Source organism: Eubalaena glacialis, chromosome 7 (genome assembly GCF_028564815.1).
Source record: "Eubalaena glacialis isolate mEubGla1 chromosome 7, mEubGla1.1.hap2.+ XY, whole genome shotgun sequence".
NCBI lineage: Eukaryota > Metazoa > Chordata > Mammalia > Artiodactyla > Balaenidae > Eubalaena > Eubalaena glacialis.
This window is the reverse complement of record NC_083722.1, coordinates 70,466,406-70,486,765: the sequence shown is the minus strand read 5'-3', so window position 1 is coordinate 70,486,765 and position 20,360 is coordinate 70,466,406. Positions and strand designations below refer to the sequence as shown.

Here is a 20,360-nt window from a genome sequence, read left to right as displayed (position 1 = left end):
ATTCTCCAAAAGAAGACTCTTTCCATCTCCAGAATGGACTGAGACTATTGCAATCTGGGAGGCAAGTTGGGGCCAGGCGGCTAGGGAGCTCAGCATAGAGAATGCATATGTTCCTTTTATCTACCTATTTTTCAGAATGTTTCCTAGGCCTTCAGCTATGCCTGGCACTCCTCAGCCCAATTCCCTCAGTTTTAACCTCTTCAGAAAACAATGCTTCAGACTTCTGCTGAGGGACAGTTGCCCAGCCAGAAGGAATGGAGGACAGTTTCCAGAGATCTAACTATAGTGTTTTTCAAACAGCTTTCTCCCGGGCTTCATTGTTTTAGCCCCTCCTTCACTCTCCCATTCCAGAATACCTTGTGCTGCCAGTTCCTTAGGGTTGGTTTATTGTTTTGTTTTTGTTTCTTTTTGAGAATTCTATCGCATAAATCATGCTACTTCTCAATTTTCCCCATTACTGGCTTACAGTTACCACTTGTCCATCTGCTTTCCAGCTTCTAAAAGGATTCTGCTGTTGTCTTCTATCTGTTCTCCCTGTCTTTGTAGGCTTATGTCTTTTTTTTTTTTTTAATTCCTGTTTTGTAGTTTTTGTAGGGTTTCCAGAGGGGTCAAAATTAGATAGAACAGTCTGTTTTAAAACTTATCTTTCAATGTCATTTTTCTCTGGCAACAGAATGCAGCTGCCTGGATTTCTGCCAGTTCAGAAATAACCTTTTAAAATTGACTCCTTCCATTCAGCCAAGTTTGTAAAGACATTTCCAAAATTTGGCAATGCTTTGATTACACTCTACTCCAAGAACCAAGCTATTACCTCAAGACATCTTGAATTCAACTATGTAGTTGGGTTGTCATGCAAAGGATGCTGAAGTGCCTCCCCACTTTCCTCATGTCTTTCTCTTTGCTGCCATTATCTGGAACCATCACTAATCCTTCACATCTGAGAATTATTGACTCGTGTCATTTACAGAAAGTTAGTTTCACTCTCCCAGGGAGACCAGTTAAACAAACTTTGGAGAAATGATACAGTAAAGAAATGACTTGTTCCTTAGGCTTAAAGTTGTCACAAAGTATTTCCAGTATTTTCAATTCAACACATTGCCATTATCATCATCATCATCATCATCATCATCATCATCATATGTGGAAAACAATGGTGTTACGGATGCTAGGAAAAGATGCTGGGGTATATATGCCTGCTTAGAATTAGGAAAACAGACAAAATCTGCTTTACTCTCCTGTTACCATAAACATATTTGAAAGATGTTTAGATTTTCTGAAAATTTCTTTCTCTTGATGAATCTGCCCTCAATTCCCTGGGGAGCACTAAAAGCTTTCCTACTTTTCTCATCCTCTTCCTTCTCTCTAGGTCTCAGTTTCCCCATCTGTCTGCCTGAGGCAGAAAGTGAACTGGAAGGTAAACTCTGACGTTCCCCCCAGCTCACAGTCCAGGCCCTGCCATAGATGGAAGGGTGGGGGGCAGTCATGTCCGCAACCTGGACATCCCTGCCTCCCTCGTGGACTGGGGGCAGAGTTTGCTTTATTCTCATCATTGAAGACACACAGAAGGAAGGGGATGAAGCTCCTAAGAGATGGTTTCTCAGCCCTGTTCCCAGTGAGTGTAGGGACAGCCTGGAGAAGCTCAGTTCCCCCAAGAATCAAACAAAAGTGGGAGCTGAACGTAGACCAATGTTCTTTCATGTGCTCTTCTATCAGGTTGTTCTGGATGACCCTGGCCCAGCCTCTGGCTGCCCACTGGCACAGACAGACCCAGGGGGGCCCTTGGAGTCATTTTGGCAGAACCTTGGTCTGCTAGCTGAGAGTCCCTGAACCATCCATTGCCTCTCCTTGTGGCCCTGTGACCCTGGACATGGTGTGTGGTCTGCAGGGGGTAAGAAGAATCCATAGGACCTCGGAAACCAGAGAAAGATGGCACACCAGCAGCTGGGAGGAGGGAAAGATACCCAGCGCCATTGATTTACAGCCCAACGACTGGAGTAAATGCCTCACGCTAGTCCCATACATACTATTCACAACTCAAGAAAGGGGCCTCTGTGGACCTGTTCAGGTTTCTTCTCTTGGCCCTCTCCAGCCTCATGCATTTATTCACTCATTCATTCACTCTTCAAAAATGTAACAAAGCAACCCCGTTTGTGGAAACCCATTCCGGGGCTATCAAATCCTGCCTCCATAAATTACTAACTGGCCTGGTGACCTTGGGCAGGTTGAGTGACTCAGTAAATCTGTTTCAACTGTTATATGGAAGGGTGGCTGTGAGCATTAGAAATACTGTCTGTGAAGTGCCTGGAGTTGGCTTCAGGCTCACAGTTTTGCAAAGATTAGCTGTAGCACCGGCGTTAAAATCCAGCAAGCCTCCAGCCCAAATCAGGAAGCAGAGGGGGAAGCCAGGGCTTGAGTGATCCACAGACATGATTCCCCGGAAAAATGCGCGGCACACTGGCCTCCTTTGTCGCCCGGAAAGTAAAAGGAGGCCTGACTGGGTTCCCCAAGGGCGACCTTCGCGCCTGTAGACAAAGTCTTGAGAGGGGCGGCAGCAAGGTCCGGGAAGGTGGCTACAGGTCCCACTGCTCTGGACGAGAGAGGCGGGTGTAGAGGCAGGAAGGGGAGGAGGAAAGGGAGGAGGGGACTGACCCAGCAAGCTCGGGCTCCCGCGGCGCTGGGCGGAGCCAGGGCCAGTCCGCCCCGCGCTCAGGTGAGCGCGACGGGACGGAACTAAGAGAAGCCCGTGCCAGCCGCTCCAAATCACGGGCCACATTCGCTTTCCCCGCCGAGACCGAGGCGCCGCGGAGCCATGGCCAGCCTGAACTGCAGGGTCACGGTCGCACTGCTGGGGGTCCTGCTGCTGGGCGCTGCGCGCCTGTCCCGCGGAGGGGGTGAGTGCGGCGCTGCCGGTGCGCGGAGCGCTGAGGGGCCACTGGGCGCTGAGGGTCTACACCGCTCGCCACGGTGGGGCGGGGGCGGGGGCGGGGGCGGCGCGGGCGGGGCGCACGGACGGCTGGGGCCCCTCGGAAGCCCGGCTCCGGGGAGTGCCGCGTCGGGAGTGGTGGCCGTACCCTCCTGGATTCCGCGCGACCTCGCCCAGGGCTCAGACCGCGGCAAGTGGAGGTGTCCCGGAGCGGGGAGCACCGCGGTGGTCGGGACCACGAGCCGGGCGCCGGCAGAGAAGAAGGAGAGAAGGGCGCGCGGAAGCCAGGCCCGGGGAACCTCGCTGAGGTGGCGCGCTGCGTGCTCGGGGGCTCTACCTGGATTATTGATGGCGCCGGGCTGGGCGTGAGGAGGGAACTTCCCTCTCTGGCGCACCCTCTACCTCAGCGCCTGGGCCAGAGAAACGGGGCGAGAAAACGGTGGTTTGGCGCCACGACGTCCCACCTTTTTACTCACCTTTTCCCCTGTCCGTCCGCTCCTTTCTCGCTCTCCCGAAGTTCAGGAACATTAATCCAAAAATGAAATCGCTTCTGTGCCGCGGAGGCTGTGCACGCCCCCGCCCCTCGCACCTGTGGGTAGTGGACTTGGACAGCGGAAGGGGGTCGGCGGAGGGGGCGGTCCACAGTTGTGTGGGAATTCCGAGTTCCGGTGGGGGCAGGGACCGCCACATCCCAGCTACCTGGGCCTACGAGGAGGTGCCCTGTGGGCCCTGGAAGTGTTAAAACCGTACTGGTCTCTTCATGTAAGAACTTGACTTGAGGCCTTTCCTGAGACTAGTACGAGTTTTGTGTTTTTAAAAGAGCTGTCGAGGAAGCGATTTGGGTTTTTGATTACCCTTTGCTGCATCTAAGGGGACGTTTGTGTTTGGCAGGCAGGTAAATTCGAGGAAATTAAGTTAAAGAATCAATCTAAGCAGATGAGTTGAACTTGGGCGTTCCAGCAATTGCCATCATGACAAATCCGAGACAGGAAAGCTTCCTGGTTCTTTTCTCCAACAGCAGTGAGGTGACATATTGCTGCACAGAAGAGGGGACATTGAAAATATTTACTGTGTTTATTGTAATTTGGACTGAGTTTTCAAGATTCCCTTGAAGAAAAAGTCAGTTTAAGAATAAAAAGTAATTTAGCTAGTGAAAATAGGTGTAAATGTATGTGTGAGAAAAAAAGTGTGCCCATCACACTTGGGAGCTGTCTTGAAACTCTGGGAATTGTCTGAGATGTTTCCGGTCGTCTGTGATAACAGTTGAGAACTCCTCCAGTAAGAGTATGGTGTAAGTCAAGGCGTCAGTGCATTACTGACATCTATGACAGCCTATCCTGAACTGGCTTTTGTTACATGTCTCATTCCTCCCTGTGGCCTGGAGAGGCTGCCATTTTGGTCTCCAGTGGCTCCAGTGGAGTCTCTTCTTTCCAGGAAGTTCTTGACTGTTGGAGCCGTGTCTCTTGGTTCGTTGTACAGATACAGGGAAGCCCAGGAACTTTCCCATTTCACCTTCTTAAATCTTTCCTGTGGTCTTAGGAAGTGGACCTGTGAGGCCAGATCTCTGGGCTGAACTAAAGGTTATCCCTTTGTGGTTGGAGCAGTCACAGAGTACATTTGCTTTGCCCAAAGTCTTGGGGTTGATGTAACTGTTGGAGGCCTTCGAGAAGTTAGTAGCGTCTGTCCTGAAAAGATGGAGGGAACCAGAGAGCCTAGCACAGTGGATTTATTTTATAAATGGCTGAACTCTCTTAAGACTCTGCAGAGTGAAAATGATGTTGATCCCACTGCAGAGATGAAGAGTAAAGGAAAGTTTGCATCTTGGTGGGGTGTGTTTGTTTGAGTTTGGTATTCCCACCAGCTCTCCCACTTCTAAGAATGAAAGACTGGTTAAGTTAAAATAGCCTTGTTAAAACCTCAACTTAGGGACTTCCCTGGTGGTGCAGTGGTTAAGAATCTGCCTGCCAATGCAGGGGACACAGATTTGAGCCCTGGTTCTGGAAGATCACACATGCCACGGAGCAACTAAGCCCGTGCACCACAACTACTGAGCCCACGTGCCACAACTACTGAAGCGCACGAGCCTAGAGCCCGTGCTCTGCAACAAGAGAAGCCACTGCAATGAGAAGCCCACCCACTGCAACGAAGAGCAGCCGCCGCTTGCCACAACTAGAGAAAGCCTGCGCACAGCAACGAAGACCCAACGCAGTCAAAAATAAATAAATAAATAAATTTATTTATTTTAAAAAAAAAGTTTAGTCTAAGAGATTCAAGTAGGATAACATTAAAAAAAAAAAAAGAAAAAGAAAGAAAACGAAAAAAAAACCCTCAACTTAGTGGCTTTCCAAGAACCACTCAGGTACCAGAGGCTGGGTCAGTGACCCCATTCTTGCAGCCATTGTTTCTTGCCAAAAATATGAGTACGCATCAAATGACGTGTTCACTCACCCTGGGTGAGTGTGTGTGTTCATCATTCTTCAGATTCAAATGTGTAACTGGCAGAACTGATGAGTCCGACCCCACTCTAACCCCCACACCCACACAGACTGTTTCTCTGCTGGCTGTAGACATGTGCCCGGGTGCTGACCCATCAGCCTCAAGGGTCACTTCATGTGTTACTGTTTTGTCTGTGATGACTGTACCCTGCCCCCCCACATTCTTCTAGGGGTTCTCCCAGGCTATCAATGTGGCGAAAGGAAGTTGAAATTATTTAAATGTTTTAAGTAATATATATATAATTATTGTAGAAAAATTGGCAACAAATATAACAAAATATCTGTGAGCAAACCACCTTGGTCATTTTGGTGCACAGTTTTAGTGTGTGTGTGTGTGTGTGTGTGTGTGTGTGTGTGTAAAACCAAAAATGGGACCATCCCTTTGTATAGCTTTAACTAGTCCCCTATTGGTGGACATTTAGATTGCTTTCAATTTTTCCTACTAAAAATAGAACATGTCCAGAGTTTCCCTTGTGGCGCAGTGGTTGAGAATCCGCCTGCCAATGCAGGGGACACGGGTTCGATCCCTGGTCCGGGAAAATCCCACATGCCGCGGAGCAACTAAGCCCGTGCACCACAACTACCGAGCCTGTGCTCTAGAGCCCGCGAGGCACAGCTACTGAGCCTGCATGCCACAACTACTGAAGCCCGTGCGCCTAGAGCCCGTGCTCCGAAACAAGAGAAGCCACCACAGTGAGAAGCCCGCGCACTGCAACGAAGAGTAGTCCCCACTCACTGCAACTAGAGGAAGCCCGCGTGCAACAACGAAGACCCAACGCAGCCAAAAGTAAATAAAATAAATATATATTTTTTTAAAAAGCTTTAAAAAAAAATAGAACATGTCCAACAGTAGGGGTCTGTTCAGTGAAAAGACGTTAAAAATTATATAGCACAGATTCTATAATGACATGAAATGATATTATCTTTGCGTTGCTAAGGTTATAAAATAGTGTCAGCTGGATTATCCCATTTTGATATATCTGAGAATGTGTTCCTGTGGCTATATTGTTCTGCACATTCTTGACTATTTTGTCCGACTAAAATTCTAGAAATAGAATTGCTGGGATGAAGAGTAGAGAAAAGGTTAAGGTTTTGGATACACATGTCCATGTTGCCCTGTGGGTAGCTTGTCCTGTTGTCCTGGTGTACCTTCCTGCCAACAGAGTATGAATGCCTTTTTCCCACACTCCCCTGGGCTGTCATCATTGTTGTTTCACTAGCAACTATGGGAGAAGTAGTCCTCCCTCTAGCTCAGCAAGCAGGGTCTGAACGGTGTTGGTGGGTATTCAAGAATCTCAGGAGCGCCCCAGCTAGGTGGTACTAATAGTCCAGCAGCACTTTTTTTGCTAAAAACAAAAACAAAAACCCAGAACTGAGTCCCTTGGCTTATAACACAAGCCTCACCTTCGATTTTGCTCAGTGGTGCTGACTTTGGTTTCGATGTAGGAGAAGGGGAGTTTGCTGGTCAGAAGGATCCATGATTGAGGTCAAGATGGGTGGGACAATGGGGCATAATATGGGGGAGCCATAGCTAAGGCTCTCCACCTGGGTGATTAAGAAAAGTTCACACCCCTTAATTACCATTCTAAATTATAAAAATTATTCCACAATCAAATTATTTCAAACCACTTCCTACAACCTTGTAATTAGCCCATCACCTTCTCCTGGGCAGCTGGCAACATTTTAGAGAAACCAGCAAGGAGAGCCAAGTCCCCTTCCTCACCTCTTTGTAGCCTTGGGTTTGTATTCAGTACACAAGTTTTTTGTTTTTTTGTTTTTGTTTTTTTATTAATTACTAACTACTACTTGTAATACCTAACACATATTGAGCTTCTGCTCTGTGCCAGCCACTCTTCTGAGTATTTTCCGTGTAAGCATCTCCCACTTAACATCAGTAATTCACCCCTAAAAACCGGACATTCTGCATGAAAACACTAACTGATGCCCTACATCTCACTATTTCACGTGGGACAAACTATAAAAACCCACTGCACAAAACCCAAACCCGCAACAGTTTCCAAAAGCATAATGAAACACCAGAAGATACCCATATATAATTAACAACCAATTCTGTTAAATGTAAAATGCATGACATCCCTTCTGGATTGCCAGACCATTTACTGTATGCGGCTCTTCACAGATAGTTGCTTTGTGTGTAATAACTTCCTGCACCCCTTTTGTTGGCAGTCGCGGCATCTCCACCAGATCCTCACATTCTGCCTATTGTGTTTGCAACATACATTTTTTTTCAAATGTGTTGTGTTTGGAGATGTAAATATACATATTTCCTAAATAGACATTGGCCCAAAATAACTGTGATAGATGACACAATGTTTGAGTAATAAAAACTCAGCTGTTTCCTCTTGTGAAAATGTAAATCCAGGAGGCGTTTTTGAGTAGACCTGCTAGTCATTTAGCTCTCCAGCCTCAAGCAAGTACTCCTATAAGCCCCTGAATAGAGGGGCACAGAGAGGTGAAGTAACTTGCCCAGGGCTACCCAGCAAGTATGTAGTGATGCTGAGATGGTAGCCCAGGTAGCCTGAATTCAGAACTCAGCTTCTGTCACCAGTGTGCCATGCCCCCTGTGCACAGTGGGACTCCTAAAGACAGCATTTGCTGGTCATCTTAGAGACAGTGTCTGCACTCCAGACATTTTCTTTCATTTTTTGAAAAATCAACCAACACTTACTGAGTGCTGTGTTCATATTTGTTCTAGGAATGTGTGTTTTTTGTTTTTAAAATGTTTTTTTTTGAGGTCACATTGGTTTATAACATTGTATAAGTTTCATGTGTACAGCATTGTATTTCAACTTACGTATACCCTACGGCGTGCTCATCACCAGAAATTTATTTTCCGTCTGTCACTGTACAGTTGATCCCATTTTCCACATTCGCGCCGCCCCACCCCCGACCCCATCCCTTCCCCTCTGGTAACCACTACTCTGTTCTTTGAATCTACATGTTTGTTTTTGTCCTGTTTGTTCATTTATTTTGTTTTTTGTTTGTTTGTTTTTTATGTTCCACATATATGTGAAATCATACAGTATTTGACTTCCTCCATCTTATAGCATAATACCCTCAAGGTTCATCCATGTTATCGCAAATGGCAAGATTTCATCTTTTTTATGGCTGAGTAATATTTCATTGTTTGTGTCTGTGTGTGCGTATCTATATATATATCACATCTTCTTTATCCATTCTTCCATCGGTGGGCATTTAGGTTGTTTCCATATGTTAACTATTGTAAATAATGCTGCTATGAATATCTGGGTACATGTATCTTTTAGAATTAGTGTGTTTGTATCTTTGGATAAATACCCAGAAGTGGGATAGCTGGATCATATGGTAATGTGTATATGTTTTTAATATGTAAACAATGTAAAAACTGTGCTTAGAAAAAGAATTACCTGTACATGGTAACAAAATTTCAATAGTACAAAATGATCTGTGGGGAGGAGAGGGGAGTATGTCCCCTTCTACCTCTGACCCCAGGCCTCCTCCCAGAGGCAGCTGTGGTTTCTTGTGCATTGTTCCTGAGCATGTACAAGTTTACAAATATACATACCTCCCTTCTTTACACAAAAAGGAGCACAAATATAGTATATAGTATAGGATGTGTCCCATATGCGTCTTGATTTTTTTCATGTAGCAATCCATCTTGGTTCTAACTCCATACCAGAACATACGGAGCTGTCATGCTTTTTGACAGCTGCATAATATTCCTTGTCGTGGGAGCATCATGTTACATTTAACCAGCCACTTGTTAATGGATTGTTTCCAGTCTTCTGTTGCTATGAACAGAGCCTTACTGACCATCTTTGCAGCTGACTTTGTTGGGTATATGGACAAGTTTATCTGTAAGTGAAATTCCTGGATGAGGAATTACTGGGTCAAAGAGCATGTACAGAAAATGTCAAATAGAAGAAAGTGAGTAATAGGGGAAGCAACTTGCCCAAGAGCCCAGCTAATAGGTGGTAGTGCCGTCTGTAAATCTGGGCAGTCTCGTTTCAGAGTACAGGCTCTTAACCACCCCAGGCTGCAATTTACTCCTTTCTTTATTCTTTCCAGTTGAAACTAATCATAAACTTTAGGCAAGGGAAATATTTTGAATTTCCTTTCAAATATTTACTTTCAGTTCCGTGATCAGAATGCCATGAGCACTGTGTATTGAGAAGGCTGAAGACGGGCTTGCGCTCTGATAGCTCCTCATGTTTGCATTGAGGACTGATTAATTCTTTGTGACTTTTTACCTTGATAAGTCTAATAGTTAAGGTGTAACACTCTTTGAGCTGCTATAACACAGACCCAGATGTGTCTAATGGCTCAAACGCAATAGGTGTTTATTTCTTACTCACAGAAGGTCCTAAACAGGGGATCTCCTCCACGCAGTGATATGGGGACCCAGGCTCCTTCCACTTTCTGACTCCACCATCTTCAAGAAGTGTGGCTTCTGTGTTCATCCATATCAAACTGATAGAAGATAAAAGAGCAGGAGGGGGTCTTAGATGGAGGGTTTTATGGTCCAGGAATGGAATTTGTTTCATATCACTTCTGCTGCCACTCTGTTGACTAGAACTCAGTGGCATGGCCCTATCCAAGTGAAAGGGAGACTGAAATGTAGTATAGATGGGAGCCCAGGAAGAAGTCATCGTTGTCCAATTGGCAATGTAGCGGACAGAGTGGTAGGAGCGCCAGACTTATGGGTCAGGACACCTGGTTCTAACTTCAAGTCTTGTCAACAGTTAGCCTTATGACTTGGGAAAAGTTGCCTTGTCTCCCTAGGCCTCAGTTTTCCAGTCTTTCACGTAGGGGCTTGGACCGTGCGGAGGAACCACCAGCCCTAATGTCTTATGAGCTGATTTACATCAGAGCTGATTTGTGGATCTTTTGGAGACCCCCGAGCTATTGGAAGAGCTCAGGCAGGGTCGTATCCAATCCCCATTAGGAAAGTGGCTGGAATGGTGCTTGGCACATAGCAGGCACTTAATAAATATCTGTGGAATAAACAAATGGATAATCCAGGTCAAGGCCAATTCCTTTTCGGAGAGGATACGAGCTTATAGACGTTAGATGACTTCTTCAAGTCACTGTGAGAAGGTGGCAAGGGCAAGAAGGTCTAAAGCCCAGGTCTTCTGGCTCCAAATCTGATGCAAATCAGACAGAAGAGGAGGAGGAGGGAAGCACAGTCCCAGTGAATGCGTGTGTGGACTGGGAAAACTAGAAAGTAGAAAAAAGAAAGTGTGGATTGACAGATGGAGCCACAGCTTTCCGTGTCCCTTCAGGGTGTGGAAGACACCTCCTTGGTTGTCTGGGTTCTCTTCCTCACCCCAGGGCCCAGGATCTTCATTCTGTAGAACATGCTCATAAGTCTCTGCTGGTCCACTTCCAGGAGGAAGTGGATGGGGGTGTGGGTGGGTTTTCGGGAATGCAACCCCACTCCTGGATACCTGCAAGGGAAAAACTAGAAAATGATGGCGATACAGTGAAAGAAGCAAGGTGTAAAGTAGTGTGTGTATGTACAGTGTGACTCTAGTCATAGGAAAAAAGACTGGAAGGAAGTAGTTACACCAGAAATATCTGGCCTACAGTGTAGCCAGCAGAGCCCTCCTGCGTGAAGGACGGTTTGCTGGTAGCCGTGATGATCATGACAAGGACTTTGTATTGTCCTGCACATTCTCCCATGTGAACCACATTGCTTCACAATATCCCAACTTGGTTCGTTTGGTTTGGATTTCTCTAAACAGTAATACTGAATTTGTGATAGAATACAGTAGAAAATCAGAATTTGTTTTACAGACATATACTTCACAAACTTTTATAAAATTTAAAGTTCTTTCTTCAGTTACTGTACTTAAAAAATAATCTGCACTTTTCAGTTCTCTCCTAAGTACAGCCCAAGCCAAGGGCACCACTGAGAGCCTTGTTAGTCTGACTTTGCCAGGGAGAGGCTGTACTCTTGGATGGGCCATGCATTCTGCCTGATGGAAATGCAGCTCAACAATGTACTATGAGGCCATTAACCACCTCACCCTAGACTGTGAACATCTTTAAATAATAAATTCAGAAATATTTTGAAAAAGCAAATTATAACTATTCCATGAGCACAAATGGTATAACTTTCTTTGTTTTAAGTGAAGTGCAAATATTCCCTACCCTCAATGGCAGACAATCAAAGCATTCTGGGGGAAATGTGCCACTTCTGTAAAAACTTATGGGTGTCCACCTGCTGTCTTTGGCTGGGACAATAAAAGACAGTCTCCAGAATTGCGTTCATCAACTTTCTGCATCCAAAAATTACACAGAGTTCAAGTCAGGCTGTTGTTTTTGTTTTGGGGTCTGCCCACTTGGCCATCTCCAAGTAATGTCGCACAATGCTTGGAGCCATGAGGAGACTTCTCAACACTTGACAGTTTGTGGTCCAGCTGGGAGCTGGGCTAGGATGGTGTATGTCCAGGCACGTGCCAGATTCCTTCAAGCAGATGCTTTATCTTCCATCATTGAGCTGGTGGTGGGGACATCAAGCTATTTCAAGCAAGGATGTTTGGCTGAAACATTTTTTAACCTGAGAACAACTCACAAACATTTGGTGAGAGGTCCCAGGACATCATGGAGGATGCAGAGATGGTGAGATGGAGCCCCTGAGTGTGAAAGGCTCAGGGCATCTCCTGGATCCAGACAGACGCTTGACTCTGGTGCACAGTGGCACACCGGCCACGGAGGAGAGGCCAAGAGCTAGCAGCACAGAGGGTGAAGTTATCAAATGCTGCTGCTCCTGCTAGAAGTCTACGCTATGCTGGAGGCCCCAGGCAGCTGGGGACACTGTCTCAGGAGGACTCAGCCTGTGGTGATGGGCTGTCTTTATCACCAGCCGCCCTGCTGACAATTCTCACTGGAGTGGGGCCTTGGAGTATCTTCGAGGCATAGACCCAATGAAAATAACGTCTGTAAATCGCTCAGCACAGTGTCCAGCCTCGAACAGATTCCTCACTTAATAATTGTTATTACTTTGATTATTTGAGTTGAGCCCAAGAAGAACATTGAAATTTTCAGCAGCAGACAACATGGACCAAACTGCCAGGCCGTTGTCTGTGTAACCGGGTTGCTTTTGGGAGACATTTTGGTTGTTTCAGCCTCTGCTACTACATACTGTGCTTCAGCCACTATCCCAGTGCGGTCAGCTTTGGGCCCTTATGAGGAAGGGGAAGCTCCTAGAATCGAAGCTGCTGGATTAAAAACTGCAAGAAATTGTTCTCAATGACACTAGAACATGTTTTAAAAAATTGTTTGCAGGTGGGTACCAGCGCACGCCAGTGCGTGCGTGCATGCACGCACACGCACAAACATACACATTTCCTTTTAGCCAAGGAACTGACCAGACCGGTTTTATATAACTTAAACATCATGCCCAATTGCACATGAGAAGTGAAAAGAACTTCCCAGTGGGCTTCTGAAGATTACAGCTGTCCTTGTGAGCAAGTGTCATAAACTGAGACTGGGCTGGAATGTGCCAGGCCATGAAACCAGAGCTGGATATTCCGTGGAGTCTGGCAGGGCCCCTGCTTTCATCCCTGCTGAGAGGTGGAGGATTGCCCAACTGCCCTGAAGTTGCTGACAATCTTATCAGGCACTTCAACCCTGGGCTGTCAGGAGCAAGTTCTCAACTTATCACAACAAAGAAGACGTTTTTTTCAAATTGTAGACAGTGCTTGGGTCATTTTGCAGAAGCCCATCCCAACACAATGCAGCCAAACCCTTGAAATAACATCTTCCAGCCTCCCTGATCTCTGCTTCTGTGGGAATACAATTCCAGTTCCAGCCAGGAACGTGGGACACCAAGGAAGGTATGTCCCACTGGCACCTTGAAACTCCAGATGAGCATCTTCTTCTCCTTCCCCTGGTGACTGGAGACTGGAAACAAGCCAAATGTCCATGATTAGAAGACTGGTTAAATTAATGATGGTACATCCAAACAGTGGAATGCTACACAGCCATTTAAAAGAATGGGGTGGCTCTCGGTTTACAGACATGGCATAACCCCCCCAGATATATTCTTGAGGGGAAAACACAAGATTCAGAACAGTGAGGATGGTATGCCACCCTTTGGCAAAGTGAAATGAAATAAAATAGGGGTGCCTTATAGAGATATGCTTACATATTTTACTTTGTGCTTCATGTATTTTTTATCTAAAAGTAAAATATGGTTTTCAACTTTATTGAAATATAATGTACATACCATAAAATTCACCACTCAACTGCACTATTTGATGAGTGCTGTCAGGCAGTACAACGTTTCAATCACCCTGCAAAGTTCCTCCAGACCCCTTTGCAGGCAATCCCTGCCCTTTGGCCCCTGGAAACCATTGATTTGCCTTCTATCACCACAGTTTTGTCTTAAAAATAGTTTTAAATAAAAAATTTAAAGCCAGGTATGAGTATAGCAATGATTCTGTCTTCAAAAAAGTCTGCAGATGCTTCCTGCAAGAATTTGGTTGTGTAGAAGGGATGGAGTAGAAGTATTAAGTCACTGGGAATCAAGGAACTAATGACCAAAACTGCCTTCTCCACCTGGAGCAGCTTTTCTTGAAAAGCAATTTGCTGCATTTCCCACCCCCCTATCCACTTTTAGGGCCTAACACTGAGCAGGCCTAGAGAATTTGATTTCTGCCTAGAATGTCTTGAAAAGATCTAGCCTAGTCTTGGGTTATTTGGTAACAGATTCCATTCATTCCCCAGATGTTGGAGTCCCCTTGTGCTGGATGCTGGACAGTCAATGGTAGAAAACCCTAGTTCCTTGCTCTCTGGGGGCTCACCACCCAGAGGGGATTCAAACATGTAAACCAGGAGCTACAAATGGGTGGCCTGAGGGCCTTGGCCCAGTTCTGTTTGATGTGTTTTGGAAAAAGCTGAATTACAATATATTTAGTAGAGCATGTACCCTCTGATTCAATAAAGACTCTCCTCACTATGTTGGCTTTTCTCATTTATATTACTTGCCTAGGCCCTGAAAGCATTTGAGTTTGAGACAATATCCAGTGTGGTAAGTACAGCAAAAGATGTATGTATAAGAACTGCAATAAAGGTTGGGGATGGAGAATACCTTACACAGGCAGGAAGAGAGAAGGAGGAGGACAGGTGTTCTGGTGTCTGAGGTCTGTGGAACATCAGCAAAACCCTAAGATAGGACCTGGAACAGAAGTACGGCTCTGTCATTCATCACCAGTAATCCCATGGTGTTGTTTTGATATTTTAAAAGTGTTGGGTCATTTGTAGAGATGTGGATGGACCTAGAGACTGTCATACAGAGTGAAGTAATCCAGAAAGAGAAAAGCAAATATCATATATTAATGCATGTATGTAGAATCTAGAAAAATGATAGAAATGAACTGGTTTGCAACGCAGAAATAGAGACACAGATGTAGAGAACAAACGTACGGACATCAAGGGCTGGGATGAATTGGGAGATTGGGATTGACATATATACACTAATAAGTATAAAATAAATAACTAATAAGAACCTGCTGTATAGCACAGGGAACTCCACTCGCTGTACAGTAGAATCTAACACAACATTGTGAAACAACTATACCCCAGTAAAACTAAATAAATAAATAAAATAAAAGTGTTCTCCCACCATCTCTGAAAAGACAACTTGCAAAGTGATCCTCTATCTGGAAAAATGTAATGAAGAGTATTCCTTCAGTGTATGATTCATGACTGGAGACCAGCTATAGGCGCAAGGCAGAATGTAGTTTGAATGATGATTAAATGCCTCATTACTCTGGGATTTTCTAACTGAGTTTTGTTCCCATCCTCCTCTTCCTTCCTTGGCAATAGCACTTAGCAGCAGGACCAATTCCTGCTGTGAGGAAGGAATACGGGTCATGAAAGGGAAAGTGCTCTGAACCACAGCCTCTCTCCCTTTCAGGAATAACCATCTACTTTTTTCTTCCACCTGCAGATACAATGTGCCTTGGAGCCAGCCTCCTCAAAACCCCTAGCTCAGCATTCTTGGGCCCTCAACTCAGTTTTTCACCTCCCTGAATTTATGGCATAATTATCTTAAGATCATTAGCTAGTGCCACCACTGGCACTGTCCAGGTGCCAATAGCGGCCATCCTAGTTGATGTAACACCCTCCATAATGATCATCCTTGTTGATATAATTTCATCCATGATGGCTGAACACCTATAATGTCCATTCTTATTGATTTAACGCCTCCCATGTTAATACCTTCTGTAACAGCAATCCTTGTGGACATACACCTTCCATAACGACGTCCTTGTTGACATAGTACCTTCCATAATGGCCCTCCTCATTGACATGACACCTCCTGGGGGCTGTCCTGACCCCTCTGGATGAAGAAAGCATGTGTCTGTCTGGCCCCAAATATCTCCTAGAGTGTGCAGGCTTCCTTTGCTGACCTGTTTTACCATGGGGCTACGTGGTTTGCTGGAGGAATCACTCTACTGACTGGCCCATGGTCGTTTGAGAGAGCTTCATTCAAAGACTTACTCTCCAAGTCAGGCTATGTGGATGGATCACCCCCACCCCCACCCCTGCCTTTAAGATTGCTGGAAACAATGGTAACTAGACTTACCATGGTGATCATTTCATGAGGCATGTAAGTCAAATCATTACATTGTACACCTTAAACTTACACAGTGCTGTATGTCAATTATATCTCAATAAAACTGGAAGAAAAAAATTTTAATAAAAATATTAAAAGATTGCTGGAGATAACAACAACAAAAGGTACTAACCCCTACTCCCTAAAACAAGAGGTTTAAACAGAAGGATGTATTCCCAGTTGGCTGCAGCCCTGGCCCCTGGGATAGGGCTGGCCCACACTCCCCAATCCTATCCCCCTAAGTGATCAGGAGGTTGGGTCTCTGCAGTTAAGAAGCAGTTAGACCTAGGGCTTCCCTGGTGGTGCAGTGGTTAAGAATCCGCCTGCCAATGCAGGGGACACGGGTTCGAGCCCTGGCCGGGGAAGATCCCACATGCCGCGGAGCAACTAAGCCTGTGTGCCACAACTGCTGAAGCCTGCGCGCCTAGAGCCTGTGCTCCGCAACAAAAGAAGCCACCGCAATGAGAAGCCCTTTGCACTGCAACAAAGAGCAGCCCCTGCTCGCTGCAACTAGAGAAAGCCTGCGCACAGCAACGGAAGACCCAACGCAGCCAAAAATAAAATAAATCTATAAAAAAAAAAAAGAAGAAGCAGTTAGGCCTGATGTGTGTAGATTCTTACTTAACCATCTCCCTGCTAGCTTTTTTTTTTTTTTTTTTTTTGTGATGATCCATTTATTTATTTATTTATTTATGGCTGTGCTGGGTCCTCGCCCCTGCGCGAGGGCTCCCTCCAGCTACAGCAAGTGGGGGCCACTCTTCATCGCGGTGCGCCGGCCTCTCACCATCGCGGCCTCTCCCGTTGCGGAGCACAAGCTCCAGACGCGCAGGCTCAGTAATCGTGGCTCACGGGCCCAGTTGCTCCGCGGCACGTGGGATCCCCCCAGACCAGGGCTCGAACCCGTGTCCCCTGCACCGGCAGGCAGACTCCCAACCACTGCGCCACCAGGGAAGCCCCCTGCTAGCTTTTTATCAGAGGAACTTGAACAGCTAATCTCTGATGGCAAGGTGAGACCATTGGCAAAGGACTCAGGGAACACTAAAGAAATGGGAATTTCAGTAACTTCTGAACTTCTGGCAGACGGAGAAGGGGAAGGCCCTTCATTCTGTTCGTGTCCCTGAGCACATATACAGATGGGTTTTTTAACTCTGCTCCTTTGATTTTTCCCCATCTGTCCTTGTGATCCTCAGTGACTTTCAAGTTCGTCATGACTCACACTTCAAGGTCTGGCAAAATGAATCTTTTTAACATTTCATAAAATGTTAATGTGATTTACACTGGCCCTGTGGCAATTTAGCATATCATCATGACTTATTTGCAGTGGTCATAAACTCAGTTATATTTGTTGTTTAATTCTGCAATTCCCACATGCAAAGTCTCTTATTATGCAGATTTCTCTGCTTCTGTGAACCTCTTTTAAATCATCCCTCCACCCAGTACAATTCCATTCCATGTGGAGTGAAATGTTAAAGTCCGGGTCTTATCGCGGCAAGAAGCCTTAAAATGGCCACAGTCCCAGAGGGGTTTATACACAGATGTGTTCATTTGCTCCAGATTGTGGCCCAGACAGGGCCCATGACCTCGTTATGCATCTCTAACATACGTCTCCAATATGGCATGTGTCTTTGATCATAAAAGGGAAAGATACAACAGAAGAAGGTTTGGATGGCTTCCTGCAAACCCATCACCACTTTAAAAAGTAATTCAAAGCACAAGCCCTGCAGACAGTTGATCGCTAGTGTCCACTTTGGAGAATCATTCAGTTACTTTAGAAAATTAACTTGCATCATTGCATATAAATTTCTTTCCTAGGGAGTTTGGGAATTAAGAGTAGGGAGTGAAGGGACGGACACAATGGTCCCTGTTTTGATAAACTATTCCAACAAGTCAGATTGACTGAGAATGCCCATGGTTCCTTGTATTTAACATTGCTCTTTGAACTTTATTTTCCTCTATGATTGTTCTCAGAGCTATGGAAATAGTAAACTATTTTAAAGGGAACCATGGGTCTCTTTCACTGAAGGGGTGAGAACATGATGTCCTTTGAGTTCTGAAGTCCGTGGATGTGACTCCCCGAAGCTGGGCCCTGCCTTGTGCATCTCTGTGTGCTGGCACCCGGCCTGGAGGGCAGCTCACCATTACCTTGAGTCATGTGGCCTGAGTCAGCCTTCATTGCAGTCGCAGCACCAAGTTGTCTGTGGGCCTTCCGCTTCCGTTGTGCGTGCCCTGGTCCTCCTCCTGCGCCTTCTTCCCTGCCCTGACCCCTGCCCCGCCAGTGCAGGCCTGGGTCCCAGTTCACCCTGATGCAAGGTTGCGCTTGGTCACCCCCAGGCCCTTTATTTATAACTGTAGTCGATGTTCAGTCCTTTCTGGTGTGTTAACTGACTGTTGCAGTGTTTTTAGTGTATGGGCTTAAAATGTGGCCCTGTCCTTTAAAGAGCCTATGAAGCTCTCGTGGTGGAATGGCAGGCTAGTTCTTCAGTTGGGAGGTGCACATGCTATTTGGGGCTGGGGCGTGGGATGATCCCCTGTCCTGTCACCTCCTGTTCCTCCATACTTCCAACAATAGCCTAAGGAATTCCCCCAGCTTGGCCTAGCCCCCGCACTCAGCTTCTCTGTGGGGATGCTGTGTGGGCAGCCATCAGCCCACTTCCCTTTGCTTCCGAGAAAGAGAATGAAAAAAGATTTGCCCTGCTACCGCAAGAGGCTGCTTTTCCCAAGCCAGCCAGAGGAGTAAGGTGGGTGGAGTGGGGAGGGGGACAGGGTTATGGGGGAGCATTGGTGTGCCTTCTCAATCAGGTCCTGCCTGATGTCCAAACCAATGAACGAGCAGCTTTACAGCTCAGATACCTGGAAGGCCAGGTGGGAGTCTCTTTCCAGGAGCAGGCATTTCCTGCCAAGCCAACAAGAGGTCTGGGTTGGGATTCTTGCAGCCCAAGTAAAGGGGAAGGAAATTCAGGAGATGGGGGTTTGGGGAATTCTCCTAAACATAGGTGTGATTTCGCCCATGAATCTCACTGACAGTGGCCTTGAGAAGTGAGCCCCTCGGGCAGGGGCTTCTGGAGGATGCTTTCCTTCCAAGACCTGGCACTAGCCCTTTATACCCAGTGCTTTGTTCCAGAATTATGGCTGCTTTTCTTCTGCCACCAACTTGGCCACTTGCCTCCCATGCCCACAGTCCCCAGGCAAGGCTCACAAAACTACAGAGCCATCGACGGCCAAACACGCCAGGTTCCCTTTCTCAGGTCCTTGCCTAGAGATGCTGCCAAAAAAAAATCACACAAAAGAAGAACCAGGCCCCAAACATTTTGAATTCCGGGGAACTTTAAATCTTCAGTTTAAATTCACACCACATTTTCAAATTATTTTTAAACGAAGCGCCTATTTAAACAAAGTGCATTTTAAACAAATACCTTTCCCTTTTGATATCCTGGAGATTCCCTAGAGAGCCAGCAGCTGGGAAATGTTTTATTCCGTTTCGATTGACTGTTGATGATAATAGGCCCGTCTCATCACAAGGCTCCTGGCCATGTGTGGACTTCCCTGGGCAGGGCTGGCTCTGCTGACGAGCCATTTTTCATGTGCTGAGCTCCAGTGTCAGGCTGCTCGGGCACAAATCTGGCCCTGCCTCTTACTAATCATACATGCCTGGGCAAGTTACTTGACCTCTCTGAGCCTCGGTTTCGTCATCTTTAAAATGTGGATTAACATTAGAACCTGCTCTGTGGGGTGGCTGTGGGCATTTATAAATTCTTACCAAGCGCAAGCATGGACCCTGCACATACTAAGTACTCAGTGTTATTATTAAGACTGGCCTGGTATCTAGACTCCAAAGGCTTCTCATCCAAGAAAGGCAGATTGGTTTCTGAAACAGCAACTTGCCTTGTGGTTCTTTTTGATGTGAATGTGGGAAATTAACTATTTCCAGGCAGGCAGAAGTCTGGTCTTCCTGCCATTGGTGAGACTTTCCCGTCGGTTTACCAGTCTGTAAACAGACCTGGTCAAAGAGATTTAGCGTGTCTACACCATTTATTCCTCCACAGCCTGCAGGCCTTGCTGCCCCAGGTCCACTGGATTAATAACACTCCGACTTTGGTAGTGTGAGAGTCTGGCACCCCCTCGTCACAGCAGGCCCCATTCAGATGGGTTAGTTGGTGCTGATGCTCAGGCCCTCCGTGTCAGCCAACGACTCCAAGTACTTCATAACAATGGCAGCACTTCCTTCCCTTCTGCTGGTTGATTCCACCAGCTTTGGCAACTTCCGGGAGGGCAGCTCAGTGTGGTACCCTGGGGAGTGGGGAGGGCAAGTGTGCTG

At 46.3% G+C, this 20,360-nt stretch overlaps 1 protein-coding gene across 2 annotated transcripts in view; it reads left to right on the top strand.

Moving 5' to 3' along the window:
* The first annotated feature begins 2,683 nt into the window (after positions 1-2,683).
* Positions 2,684-20,360, top strand: part of CDCP1 (CUB domain containing protein 1) — a 55,525-nt gene continuing 37,848 nt past the window's right edge. For both annotated transcript variants that reach the window (XM_061196626.1, XM_061196625.1), the window contains exon 1: positions 2,684-2,891. In XM_061196626.1, the coding sequence (XP_061052609.1) occupies positions 2,810-2,891 (82 nt within the window). In that variant the 5' untranslated portion in view covers positions 2,684-2,809. The remainder of the gene's footprint in view (positions 2,892-20,360) is intronic.